This window comes from Mustelus asterias, chromosome 12 (assembly GCF_964213995.1).
Source record: "Mustelus asterias chromosome 12, sMusAst1.hap1.1, whole genome shotgun sequence".
Taxonomy (NCBI): Eukaryota; Metazoa; Chordata; class Chondrichthyes; order Carcharhiniformes; family Triakidae; genus Mustelus; species Mustelus asterias.
The window spans coordinates 29,099,706-29,114,609 of NC_135812.1; the positions used below are offsets into that span (position 1 = coordinate 29,099,706).

The 14,904-nt window shown below is 45.0% G+C and overlaps 1 protein-coding gene across 1 annotated transcript in view; it reads right to left on the minus strand.

The window, feature by feature from the left end:
• LOC144501346 (cytosolic arginine sensor for mTORC1 subunit 2) overlaps positions 1-14,904 on the minus strand; it is a 220,731-nt gene that overhangs the window by 121,511 nt on the left and 84,316 nt on the right. The window contains exon 2 of the mRNA XM_078224984.1: positions 10,261-10,331. Coding sequence (XP_078081110.1) covers positions 10,261-10,331 — 71 coding nt within the window. The remainder of the gene's footprint in view (positions 1-10,260; positions 10,332-14,904) is intronic.

Genomic DNA, 14,904 nt, shown 5'->3' on the forward strand with positions numbered 1-14,904 from the left:
AACCAATCAGATTCATCAAAATGAGTGCATATTGGGACAAAAAAACCTGCAGAATTTAAAACAGTGCTATTTTCAAAACCTCCAAACGTCAAGGTTTCTGTCTTGAATTTTAAATGATTACTTTTAAATTGTGCTGCCGATAGCAATCTAGGTTCCCATGTAGGTCGTGGTGTTGTAGAGCAGAGTAGCACAGCGAGATTCATCCCACCATTTTATATGGTTTTATGTGGCATGAAGTGGGAGGTCAACATGGTGCTCGCAGTTCATGAGTTTAAGTTTATTTATTAGCGTCACAAGTAGACTTACATTAACACTGTAATGAAGTTACTGTGAAAATTCCCTAGTCGCCACACTCCAGGGCCTGTTTGGGTACACAGAGGGAGAATTTAGCATGGCCAATGCACCTAACCAGCACGTCTTTGGACCGCTGCAGGAAACTGGAGCACCCGGAGGAAACCCACACAGACATGGGGAGAACGTGCAGACTCCACACAGAAGTGACCCAAGCTGGGAATCAAACCCAGGTCCCTGGCGCTGAGAGGCAGCAGTGCTAACCACTGTGCCAAGTCACCCTTAAAAGCAGCAATTAAGGAGATACTCTTGAACACTGGTTGGCTGTTTTACATATTTTTTTCCCCCTCTCTTCTTGAAAAGTGCCTTACGCTCGAGTTATTCCCGGTCTTCTGTTCAATACCTATCCCTCAATCGGCATCACAAAAACAGATTATCTGGTCAGTGACACATTGCTAATTGTGGGACCTGGCTGCGTGCAAATTGGCTGCCACATTTCCTACAGTACAACAGTGACTGCATGTCAAAAGTACGTGATTGGCTGCAAAGCACTCTGGGAAATCCTTGGGTCATAACAGGCGCTATAGAAATGTAATTTTTTCCTTTTTTTTGAAAAACAGTAATTTAGAAGTTATCGTACAGTAATTGTAAATTTTGTGACCCCACCCCCCTCCATTTCACTAATATCCTGTATGATTAGGCCTTTTACTTAAATACAAGTTTTACAAAAAAATGGTATTGAAGTTCTTCTATGTTCCCTGTGACTGGGTCAACAATAATACAGCAACCAAAAAAGACAAATGCAGCAATTCCTCTGAAATATTTCATTTTTTCAAATTCTCCATGTCCATTCCAAGTCATAGCTAATATTCAATTAATGTTTACCAAACGTAACTCTGTGGGATAACAAAAGTTTACTTTCAAAGTGCTGTTTTGAACTTGTTGACCCAACGTTTTATGAAGAGCAATTGAAAACAGGTTCTGGTGAAGCCAAAATGCTTCCTCAATCCTCGAGAGGCATAACATATTCCCAGCGTGTTTTTCCAGCGTGTAAAACCACCTCTAGTGCCTGAACCAGACTGCCCGCTTCTTGTAGGGACTGACTGTCATCTCAGCTCATCTTCTGCAGACCATGGACTGCATACTCTGTTTCAATAGCTGCTTGTATTCTGAACAAAATTCACAGGGTCAAAAATAAATCCGATCCAGCGCATTGCTTCAAATGCAATGCTTCACTTATGCACCTCCAGATCGCTGCTGGAACCAAATATTCTTTATTTCGCTTCACGAGGAAGCTCAGTTATTTAAAAGAAACATATTTTCATCTCCTTAGCCTCCCTGGATCAAGTCCACCCTCCAGTCTCCCTGTGTACCTCCTGGCAACGAGACATTTTGGCTGCCGATTTGAAATAAACACAACAGCTTCCTTGCTCAAGATGTGCACTGCATTTCAAAATAAGGTTAACGGTAATTTGCCAGAACTTGACTCGTGAACTCCTGACCCGAGCACATGGCTTCTATATGTTGTGGCTCCTTCTCCCCTGTCTCTCTCCTTAGGAAGTCTCACAACACCAAGTTAAAGTTCAACAGGTTTATTTGGTATCACTAGCTTTCAAAGCACTGCTCCTTCATCAGCGCTGCTCCTTCAGCTCGTGATTCCAAATAAACCTGTTGGACTTTAACCTGGTGCTGTGAGACTTCTTACTGTGCCAACCCCAGTCCAATGCCGACATCTCCACCTCATGTCTATCCTTTCCAGCCACCCAGCTGTGTCACCTTTCATTTCTCTACACTTGAGTACTTTGCCCTTCCAATCTCTGCCCATCATACGCCAAGACCTTTCTCTTCCCCTGTGCCGATTCAGGCTTGAAGCCTCTTTGAACAAGCCCACAATTACCCTCTGTTCCTCTACTGCCCAGGCCAGTATTTATCCATTAACCAACATCAAAGAAGCAGGTTAACTAGTCATTTACCTAATTGTGGCTTATGGGACCTAGGTGAACACAAACTGGTTTTTGCTTTTCTTTGTACCTGACTACATTACAGAAGTACTTCACTGGCTGTGAAGAAAGTTGCGATGTCCTGAGACTCAACAACACTATATACTACGGCAGTTTAAGAATCTCATTACAGATTTTTTAAAAAGCTGACATCAGTTAAATTGACCATAAGGCTGTCGGATCTTCATAAAAACTCAACTGGTTGACTTTTGTCCTTTGAGAAAATAAACCTGCCACCTTCAGTCTTGTCTAATAGTTATTTCAATTCTATTCCAACATAGTTGGAATGTTAAGTGCCCTCTAAAGTGGTCAAGCAAGCCACTACGTGGTATTAAACCTCTACAAGGAAGATAGTTCACCATCATTTTCTCAGGGCAACCAAGGATAGACAACAAATGCCAGCCATGCCAATGATGCCCATGTCAAGAGAATGTATATAAAATAAATAGACTCAAAGGGGTGGCAGTGGCATACTGGAAATTCCACCCCACCCCTCCCCAAAATCAGCGCACTTTTGGCTACTCTCCAAATTTCCTGCTGCCACCCTGTACTGTGGATGGGACCAGAAAACCCAGGCCAAGGTCTTTCTCCTTCCGATTGGCATTCTCCAAAGGATCCGCTGGGGTGGCTATTACTGCCACCTTATCAGCAGGTGTTCAATAACACCATCCTCCCCTCCCAGTTAACATGCTAGCAAATCCCACTCACCCATCCTGAGCTCTGCCAATGATTCAATCACCAGCCCACTCTGCACTTCACTCCAAAATGTCTGCTTACTTGTGAACAAGGCCCATGTCATTATTCATTATACTAACATGGAAAAGTTTGCTGAGATTTTGGCTCCGATTGAAACTTGGCTCAAGTTTGAAGGCACCTTGTCCCTATTGAAGTCTCCCCACTACCTTTCCTGACCATCCAATGATGATGCTTGAGTGGCCATTATCCCAATTTGCATCGAGGTCACTGCTATTTCTTTGTTCTTAAAATAGTCATCTTCTGTTGCTTTTCACCCCCAATTCCCGACCTAAGTTCATCGCCTACATTCTCCCACCTTCCCTCCCTCAGGCTCTGTGTGACTCCACATCCTTAGTGAATTCAATCTTAACCTTAGCTCCCTTTGCCCCTTTCCTCAAAATTCAATGTCTTCCCTACATTCGCTTTTGATATAAACTAAAGTCAATGTTTATTTATTAGTCACAAGTAGGCTTACATTCACGCTGTAATGAAGTTACTGTGAAAATCCCCTAGTCGCCACACTCCGGCACCTTTCAGGTACACCTGCATGGTGTACTTTTGCATGGCCAATGCACCTAACCAGCACATCTTTGGACTGTGGGAGGAAACCGGAGCACCCGGAGGAAACCCACGCAGACACAGGGAGAATGTGCAAACTCCACACACAAACTCCCCAGGCCGGGAATTGAACCTGGGCCCCTAGAGTTACGAGGCAGCAGTGCTAACCACTGTGCCACCGTGCCGTCCTCAATTCTCATGCTGCCTCAGCCTTGCCATCTCCCATGTCCCCGATATGTCTGTAGTTTTGATCACTGACAAGGCTCTATCCAGCCTCTTCTTTGTATCCTTACCCCACACACACCTCCCACTCTCAGTTTTTCAGGATTGGATTGCAGCTAGAATTTTCATTCCAAAACAGCAGTGCATTCACCTCACCAGCTGCATCATAGATTCTCCTTTGTAATGGAGCCAAGTATGAATCTCTCCATGATTTTTCTCCCATCTGTCTATTTGCGCCTGTTGGTAATGAAAAGCAATAACTGACTCGAAGGGGCATGCAGGGATAAGGTCAGGTGAAGTGTTTCTTGGAAATATATCACAGAATTGACTGATGATGGTGGGATAATATTGTATTTCAAGGCCGTTGCGAGCCGAATGCATTAATTCAGTGTCGAGGCAGTGTACGGACATGGCAGGGTCATGAACTCTTCCCTTATGATCTGCCACTTCTGCAGCTCCTGAATAAAAATGATGTGGCTACTCAATCACCAAGGACACCATGGTCTGTTCGCTCCCTTATCACAGGCAAGTCCTAAATGCAAAGACATGTTATTTTACAAGGAACAAAGTTACAATTTCTCCCCTGCCTGTTTGCCCAATTATACGTTCAACGCATATAAATCCAATCTGTACACTGATAGAGGAAAGAAAATCAACAAAAAGAATCAGGAGGGAGGTGAAGAAAAGGTTCTTTGTAAAGAGTTGACAGTTCCAGGTTAGAATCATTGAAATTTACAGCACAGATGGAGGCCATTTGGCCCATTGTGTCCACGCTGGCCGACAAGCAGCTATGCAGCCAAATCCCCGCTAATGTTCAGCTGAGTCCATTGCCTTTTTGGCTATTGCACTTACATATCCATGTACTTGTCAAATGTTGTTAGGGTTTCTGCCTTTACCACCCTTTCAGCCAGCCAGCTCCAGATCCCCACTAAAGTTTTATTAGTGTCACAAGTAGGCTTACACTGCAAGGAAGTTACTGTGAAAATCCCCTAGTCCCCACACTCTGGTGCCTGTTCGGGTACACTGAGGGAGAATTTTGCATGGCCAATGCACCTAACAAGCACGTCTTTGGGACTGTGGGAGGAAACTGGAGCATCCGGAGGAAACCCGCCGGGAGAACGTGTGGACTCCGCACAGACAGTGACCCAAGGCCGGAATTGAACCCGGGTCCCTGGTGCTGTGAGGCAGCAGTGCCACCGTGCTGCCCCAGTATCCCCAAATTCCTTTTAAACCTCTCTCTCACGTCCTAAATCTAAGCCTCTACCCACCTCCGCACATTGTGAACTCAACCAAGGGGAATAGTGACTATTGACATGAAGTAGTAATTATCATTTTAAATGGCATTTCAGAGTTGCAGCAGATCTGTAGGACACAGAACAACACTGATGATCCCCAGCACCCAGGGATACAGACCTCATGGAATTGCAAAGTAGATGAGCAAGCAATGGACTCTCAGAGCATCTGATCTCTCAATGTTTCACCCAGAGTTAAAAGTTGACACATGTTTCTTACCTTGGAGAACAATTTATAACACTTTAGATGGTTTTTATGTTGGCTGCAACAGCCATTTATGTTTATTATCAGCAGTGTCGTCTTTCATAAGTATAGGGGCTGCAGTCAGTAATAAATCTATGCAAAATAAATGATGAATTATAAATGACGGTTCAAAATAACCATAAAGTCGAACTGAACCTGTGAGCTGCACTGTCTGATTTCATTCTGTGGTTTATATTTCAGTAAGTCACTGCACAGAGCTATTTGTTTATATCACACAACAGTTAGTATCTTTAGCGCAATTATTTGAATGTAAATTGGTTCTCTGCAGAATTATGGCGGTGTAAGCAAATATTATTCTTGGCAAGGATTGGAAATGTTTCTCATCAGGTGACATGAATGGAAGCTGTGTGCGTTGACATACATAGAGATAGGTCTGTATGTTGAGATGTTCATGGTGGGAAGGGAGCTGTGGATCAGATGATTAATACTGTGTTGACGTGTGGTAGTCATTCTCCTCGACTGGTGTGACACAAACGTGCCTTGCAGACAACAACAGGTTGTCCGCTTTCTCTTCATCTGTTGGTGCTCTTCCACTTCTCGATTCCCTTGCTGCCCATGGAGGAAACTTTCATCTTAATCCCTACAGTGCGGAAGGAGGCCATTCGACCCACCAAGCCTGCACCGACAAGAATCCCGCCCAGGCCCTATCCCTGTAACCCCGCATATTTACCCTGCAAGTTTCCCTTGCATTAAGGGGTAATTTGGCATGGCCACTCGACCTGACCCGCACATCTTTGGAGTGTGGGAGGAAACCGGAACACCCGGAGGAAAACCACGCAAATATGGGGAGAACGTGCAAATTCCACAAAGACAGTGACCTGAGGCGGTAATTGAACCCGGGTCCCTGGCGCTCCGAGGCAACTGTGCTAATTTATTGATTAACTTATAGATTTTTGTTTATTCAAGAGAGCATATAAATAGGGGATAACACCGACTATTAGTTTATTTTGAGAGAGATATAAAAAAAGACTGGGACACTGGGGGAGAGGGCACATAAGGGGCATAAATAACGTTCATATTAAGTATATGGTTGATATCTGGCTTCTTACTTTGCCATCTGGTTTCAGAAGGATTTAAACATCTTGTACCAGAAATTCTGAAATATCTTTAAGACAACCTGCGAAATCAAAGTACTGTACTCAAACACTGAAATAACAATAAGAGATACACACATAGTTCTCAAACTTTAAGGATTGAAGGGTGTCTTTTCAAATTAATTAGTAACACTAATTAACAAATTATATCACATAATACTCATATCAAAATTCTGCATGTGGAGAATATTTCACATAGAATCATAGAACCTATAGTGCCAAAGGAGGCCATTTGGCCCATCGAGCCTGCACTGACCACAATCACACACAGGCCCTATTCCCATGCATTTACCCTGGCTAGTCCCCCTGCATTAAGGGGCAATTTAGCATGGCCAATCAACCTAACCCGCACATCTTTGGACAGTGGGAGGAATCCGGAGCACCCGGAGGAAACCCACGCAGACACGGGGAGAATGTTTGTGTGGAGTTTGCACAATCATCCGAGGCCAAGAATTGAACCCGGGTCCCTGGCACTGTGAGGCAGCAGTGCTAACCACTGTGCCACCGTGCCGCCCCAATGCTTTTAAGAAAGCAAGTAAGTACTTACTTGCTTATCAATGAGAAGGGTGTGCTGGCTTCTCACCGCAGTATGTCTACCTTCAGTGTGATGTTTGACAATGACATTTATAAATCAGTCCATATAAAAGCAAACGTTGCCTGTTTTTGAGGGGAGAGTGGATAGAGTTGCAGAATGTGATCTCCCTCCCCCTCCATCACCCATAATTGCATGTAATTAAAAACAATGGTCGAATAACGTCCCTGCAGAGTTTGACAGTATTGTACATCTCTTTGGGGTGACAGTGCACCAATACAAGAGATTGAAGAACCATTAACCATATCACTCTGCTCAGGGCTTTTAACTAAGAAACTCAGCCTCCTTTAGAAGTGGCAGAGATCCAAAGCAACTATGTAGTGGCAGAGTGAGATGCGAGCCCTGTTCATGACACCCTGGGCGGTTGTCCGCATCAGCCCTGCTCAGTAAGCGCTTGCACATTATTTCCCCTGGAAAGTCACAAAGGACCAAAACAGAAAATGTCGGAGAAACTCAGCAGGTCTGACAGCATCTGTGGAGGGAGAATAGAGCCAACGTTTCAAGTCAGGAAGAACCTTGGCTCTACTCTCTCTCCACAGATGCTGTGAGACCTGCTGAGTTTCTCCGGCATTTTCTGTTTGTGTTTCAGATTCCAGCATCCGCAGCATTTTGCCTTTAGTCTCAAAGGACGCCAACTTGAGAGCCACTGAGACACAAAACGTCCATCCTGACTGGATTACGTTGTTGATCAGTAGCCTTTCCAGCCATATATACATCTGCTAGTAATCAAATGTATTGACTGGAGTTCATGTAAATGAGCCAAAAGAACTGAAGCCAACTTCCCAACAGTAGCCATTTTGAGAGTGGTACATTTCTTAAAGCAATCCCCCTTATGCTAAGAAACACAATACAGGAGAGGAACCCCGTAAGTTACAGGCAGAATTTCCATCTCCGACACGCTTCTCAGCAGTGTTGGTTCTGACAATAAAATGGCAAGCAATATGCCATCAATCCCTCCACTTCCAATATGACATGGGATATCTGAATTGTTGTTTGAACACACAAACCTTTGATGCATCGTGCTTGTGCGTTCCTCTTGAAGTCTTTGCAGATGTGCTTGAATATTCAACAGTTCATTTGCGTATATAAAAAACTGGTGACAAAGTTTATTCGCGACCGTTCTCGACCTCTGGCTGAATAGCTAATTCTTTGAACAGACTGGATTTTTGAGCTGAGCCCAACTGATCCTGTAAAAAGTTTGACGGTGTGTTGCGGTTTGTGAAATTAACTCAGTTGAGGATGTCTGAATTGAAATTCAGTTTCTGCTTCCTGTTCAGGCATTCCGCTGCTTGGCAGATCTGACTGGTTAAGCAGATACACTGTTGCTTACCCCGTTCACTCAGGTCCCCAGATGCTGTTATCCTCACCACAACATTATCAGCTCATACTTCCAGCAACTTGCGACACGAAAATCTGGGTCATTGTAATCCAATCTTGCAGCAAACAAGGCTCGGCACCACAATGGAGCTCACTTTCACGAAGAATACCCTGATAGCATAAAATCATTCAGCCCTGCTCAGCTCATTTCAAAAGCCTTGTGAAGCCATTTAGCCTGATTTCAAATGAGATCCAGATCCTTTTTTTAAAAAAAAGGTTAGTGCAAGTACAGCAGGAGAAATGTGAAAATGGATAGGGAAAGATGGGTCAGTTCAGAAAATTACAATCCTGCAACATCTGTAACGGCAGAGTCATACAATCATAGTGCAGAGAGAGGCCATTCGGCCCATCGAGTCTGCACCAACCACAATCTCACCCAGGCCCTACTCCCATATCCCTACATATTTACCCGCTAATCCCTCTAACCTACGCATCTCAGGACACTAAGGGGCAATTTTAGCATGGCCAATCAACCTAACCCGCACATCTTTGGACTGTGGGAGGAAACCGGAGCACCCAGAGGAAACCCACGCAGACACGAGGAGAATGTGCAAGCTCCACACAGACAGTGACCCAAGCTGGGAATCGAACCCAGGTCCCTGGAGCTGTGAAGCAGCAGTGCTAACCACTGTGCTACCGTGCCGCCCCTTTGAAACCTACCATGATATCTTCTAGATATCTTTAATATCTAGAAATATAGGTTAGGTTGATTGGCCATGGCGAGTATTTGAAACCTGTATGAAATAATGATTTGTTAGGACAGATTGGGGGTGATTCTTAGCTTAAGTGAAACCTACTCATACCACTACCCACGGTGAAGAGATAACATCCTGGTGTTGGCTAGAATGTCGTTCATGTAAGAACTGTGGGTAGTTTGGAACATAGGAAAAGGAGTAGGCCATTTGGCCCCTCAAGACTGCTCTGCCATTCAGTCGGACCAAGGCTGATCTTCTACCTCAATGCCATTTTGCTGCACTATCCCTATATCCCTTGATATCTTTAATATCTAGAAATATAGGTTAGGTTGATTGGCCATGGCGATGTCAAGGGGACTAGCAGGATAAATACGTGGGGTTAGGAGGATCGGGTCTGGGTGGATTGTGGTCAGTGCAGACTCGATGGGCCGAATGGCCTCCTTCTGCACAATAGGGATTCTATGATTCAATCGATCTCTGTCTTGAATATACTCAATGACTGAGCCTTCACAGCCCTCCAAAGATACATCACACACTGAGTGAAGAAATTCCTTCTCAACTCTTAAATGGCCGGCCCCTTATTCTGAGACAGTGTCCCCTGGACGGTGTAGTGGCACACAGTGGTTAGCACTGCTGCCCCACAGCGCCAGGAACCTGGATTCACTTCCGGCCTTGGACCACTGTCTGTGTAGAGTTTACACGTTCTCCCCGTGCCTGCGTGGGTTTCCTCCAGGTGCTCCGGTTTCCTCCCACAGACCAAAAATGTGCAGGTTAGGTGGATTGGCCATGCTAAATTGCCCTTAGAATCCAAAGATGTGTAGGTAAGGTGGATTAGCCATGGTAAATATGCAGGGTTACGGGGATAGGGGTGGTCCCGGGTAAGTTGCACTTTCGGAGTCGGTGCAGGCTTGATGGGCCGAACGGCCTCCTCCTGCACTATTGGGATCCTATAGACCCCCCCAACCAATTATTAAGTGATCACTGAGAACAGCTGAACTTTCTGCACATATTCAAATCTGTACTAATATATTAAAAAGCCATTACATCAATATTTTACAAGGTTCACGCATCAATTAATACTTCAACAAACACCCTTATTAAAGAATGCAAACAATGCGACTGTGAAGAAGGGTTCTCACCCTTAAAGCCCTCTTCATCCACGATAATGGTGTAATCTTCAGGTGTCTCTGTTAGGCTGAAGAACTTGCACCTTGTTAAACAAAAAAAAGTTAAAAGAACACCATTAGTTTGGGATAGGTCAACAGTGGTCTTTACAAGATTGGTAAGCTCTCAATCATAAATCTAAGCAAAGGCTGAGCATCACGTTAAAATTAAAAAGAGAAAATGCTGGAAAGCACCTGGCAAGTCAGACAGCAACGGATGAGACAGAAACAAGTCAATGATCTTGCACCTGGGTTTTAAGTTGCTGTATAAAATCTTGTTTGGAACGACATGCACTTTCCATTGGTAAAAACTCTCTTCAAACTGTACTCCCATTAAAGTAACTGTGGCCAGATGACAGCTTTACTATAACGTATTATTTATATTGAGCAGAATGCTGCTCAGAAAATGCCAATCCACTATTCAGTATACTCACACTTGTCAAAAAGCTACCTGGTATTCTTGGAGAAACAAAAAAGCCATAGCCATATCAAAATCAAAAGGGCCAATTTTAACTCTGTCCCTCCACGCCCACCAAGATCAGGGTGGGTAATGGGTTAGAACCGGTCAGTGCGGACACTTGCTTTTTGTGAATTACAGTCGACTCAAACACAGCTTTAACAAGAATGTTTCAGCAAACAATGGAAGTCATAGAATCCTACAGTGCAGAAGGAGGCCATTCGGCCCATTGAGTCTGCACCGACCACAATCCCATCCAGGCCCTATCTCCATGCATTTACCCTAGCGAGTCCCCCTGACACGAAGGGCCAATTTAGCATGGCCAATCCACCAAACTGCACATGTTTGGACTGTAGGAGGAAACCGCAGCACCCGGAGGAAACCCAGGCAAACACGGGGAGAATGTGCAAACTCCGACAGACAGTAACCCAAGCTGGGAATCGAACCTGGGTCTCTGCCGCTGTGAGGCAGCAGTGCTAACCACTGTCACCATGCCGCCAAAGTCTTGGGGCCCAATGGTATAATATTTGAGCCACAATGCTATTTTGACCTTGCGCCATGTGAGATGCTCACAGTGCTAACCCTGCCTAGGGACTCTACTGCAACAGTGGTCCAGGACCCGCAAGGGGCCCAGGTGAGTAAAAGCATTTCATGATTTGAAAGTTTTCTTGTGGGCCTGGGGGAGCTGAAGTGCTCCTCTGGTCCTCATAAGGAATGATGTGGAGATGCCGGCGTTGGACTGGGGTAAACACAGTAAGAAGTTTAACAACACCAGGTTAAAGTCCAACAGGTTTATTTGATATGAAAAGCCACACAAGCTTTCGGAGCCCCAAGCCCCTTCTTCAGGCGAGTTCACAAACTCGGGCATATAAAGACATATTCCTCATAAGGAATCCCAGGGCGTCCACTGGCCAAGTTTCCCTTCCCCCTCATGCAATTGCCACCCGTTCAAACCACTGCCATCATTTACCAATTTTCTATGTGTTTTTTTTATTCATTTGTGGGACATGGGCATCGCTGGCTGGCCAGCATTTATTGCTAGTTGCCTTTGAGAAGTTGGTGGGGAGCTGCCTTCTTGAATCGCTGCAGTCCATGTGCTGTGGGTTGACCCACAATGCTGTTAGGGAGGGAATTCCAGGGTTTTGACCCAGCGACTGCGAAGGAACGGCGACATATTTCCAAGTCAGGATGGTGAGCGGCTTGGAGGAGAACTTGCAGGTGGTGGTGTTCCCATTTATCTGCTGCCCTTGTCCTTCTAGATGGAAGTGGTCATGGGTTTGGAAGGTGCTGCCTAAGGATCTTTGGTGAATTGCGGCAGCGCATCTTGTAGATAGTACACACTGCTGCTACTGAGCGTCAGTGGTGGAGGGAGTGGATCTTTGTAGATGTGGCGCCAATCAAGCTGGCTGCTTTGTCCTGGATGGTGTCAAGCTTCTTGAGTGTTGTTGTAGCTGCAGCCATCGAGGCAAGTGGGGAAGTATTCTATCACACTCCTGACTTGTGCCTTGTAGATGGTGGATAGGCTCTGGGGAGTCAGGAGGTGAGTTACGCGCTGCAGTATTCCTAGTCTCTGACTTGCTCTTGTAGCCACTGTGTTTATGTGGTGAGTCTAGTTGAGTTTCTGGTCAATGGTAACCCCAAGGATGTCGACAGTGGGGGTTCAGTGATGGTTACACCATTGAATGTTAAGGGGAGGTGGTTAGAGTGTCTCTTATTGGTGATGGTCATTGCCTGGCATTTATGTGGCACGAATGTTACTTGTCACCCCAAGCCTGGATATTGTCCAGATCTTGTTGCATTTGGACATGGACTGCTTCAGTATCTGAGGAGTTGCGAATGGTGCTGAACATTGTACAATCATCGGCGAACATCCCCACTTCTGACCTTATGATAGAGGGCAGGTCATTGATGAAGCAGCTGAAGATTGTTGGGCCGAGGACACTATTCAGTGTCACTTGTGATGATCAGTAACCACGTGAATTCCCATTCCCCAATACTTGCTGTTTCTGTAAATGGTGTGTGTGGGTTCTACATTATTCACCATCTAATTCTTACTCAAATGCAAGTCACATACTTGATTTTTCCTTCTAAATTTTTCACTGAAATTCTAGAAACGCCAAAATAGTTGAATTTAAGCTGGCGCAATGAGACTATAAAGGATTCAGGTGTTGAAAGTGTAGTTTTCTCTGTTAATGAATGAGAACAAAGCCCAAGCTCAGAGGCTTATAACACAACGTCCAGTGTCTGTAGCATTGCTGGACACTGGGTGCCACAGCACCGTATTATTATTATAAGCTATGTCCTGAGGCTGGCTCAGTATCCATTGCACATCTCGCTTTATAAGTGCAAATTGGAAGTGCCTGTGGTATTGGCAGACTGTGCAATGTTGTGTTTAAGATGCTGAACAAAGTGCCAATGTAAACAGAGTCCCATAATATGTTCAGATTGAAGAATGAAGCATTTGAAGATCGCTTCAAATGCCGAGTACCCACTTGATGGGAGGTGGAGTCTTCACACTGGCCCAAAGGGGCCCCCGAGTCGTCCAGGCCTAGTTGTGCTCGTGTTTGGTGGACCTGGCCAATAACAAGAACTACTTGCACATTCACTGTGGCCCCACTCATTGGAAGGAACTTGCACCAGGAATCAAATGGGGCACGGTTGCACAGTGGTTAGAACAGCTGCCTCACAACACCAAGGACATGGGTTCAATTCCAGGATTGGGAGTCTGTCTGTGTAGAGTTTGCACATTCTCCCCGTGTCTGCGTGGGTTTCTTTGGGGTGCTCTGGTTTCCTCCTACACTCCAAAGATGTGCATGTTAGGTGGACTGGCCATGCTAAATTGCCCCTTAGTGTCCAAAGATGTACAGGTTAGCTGGATTAGCTATGGGAAATGTGTGGCGTTACAGAGATAGAGTGGAGGGGAGGTGCAAACTCATTGGGCCGAGTGGCCTTTTCTGCACTGTAGGGATTCAATGATTCTAAGTATAGCTGTTGCCTGGTCCTTGGCTTTGGGCCGAGAGAACAAGAGAAGAACATCTCCAGGGCCTAATCTTGTGATAAGAAAGGCCCTTTGGGTTTGCTGCCTGTTCTCCTTTGGGAACTTCAGCTATGAAGCTCGGAGCTGGGCATGTCACTGATTAGTTGGAGTACCAAGGTGCCCTTGAATGGCCATGAGGAACTTGGGGAAAGAAAGGCTGGGAATTCCTCATTCAGCCTCACTCTCATGCCAGAGGCGGGGAGGGAATAGGCACAGGTGAAAATGGGAACTGTGATGGGCACCTTCAGAAACAGTGCAGAAGCTGCTGGGTGCAGAGGCGGACTGGGCTGCCTCAGCAACAGGTACTTTGTCCAAGGTTTTTTTAAAAAACAAACAGCACTCCTGCCCCCACCCCTCAACTTCCCACACACATTCCCCTGCTCCATCCAGGCCACCTCATGTGCTCTATCCAACCCATGGCCCCTCATGCTCACCATGTCAACTAATGATCCCCTACCTATTTCCCATGGCAATTTATAGCCCCATACCAACCTATGCCCTTCTTTGGCCCTTTATGCCAACCTATGCCCGCACCCACTACCCTTTATCCTAATATCCTCCTTGCCAATTCACCCTATTTCCACCAGGGGCAGACCTCAGCAACCACGCTAAGATTAAATAAAGTAATTTTAATATGTAGACTTTCTCTTTCAAAAAACATTTATGAATACATATTCATACTAATTTATTCAATATATTTGTATTCCGTCATCTGTACAAACCCTTATAAAAAAAACATTTCAGCCAAGTACTTAATCCATTATAAAAAATAAACATTGGAATTCATAGTCCTATTTCAAAGAATCTATGACTACTTGTAGCTTTCCATCAAACTCTGAAAATGGCAGGCACTGCGCTATGGTAAAGGAAGAATGTGAACCCAGTCTCACAGCACAATTCGAGTAACAATAATCTCCAGCCTTATGTCGGCACACAGAGTAAAATAGCAAGTAATGACTTTGGAAAAGAAAACTGGAGTGTTTTTTAAAAAGATTTAAAGGGCAGGAGTTTTACATTCCTTGACAGCTTAAGAGTTGCTTTTGACAGCTCCCTTGACAGTTCCGATGAGTTTATGCACAATCTTATGAACAATCCCAAAGTGCACCATACTTCTCCCAAAGGGCAG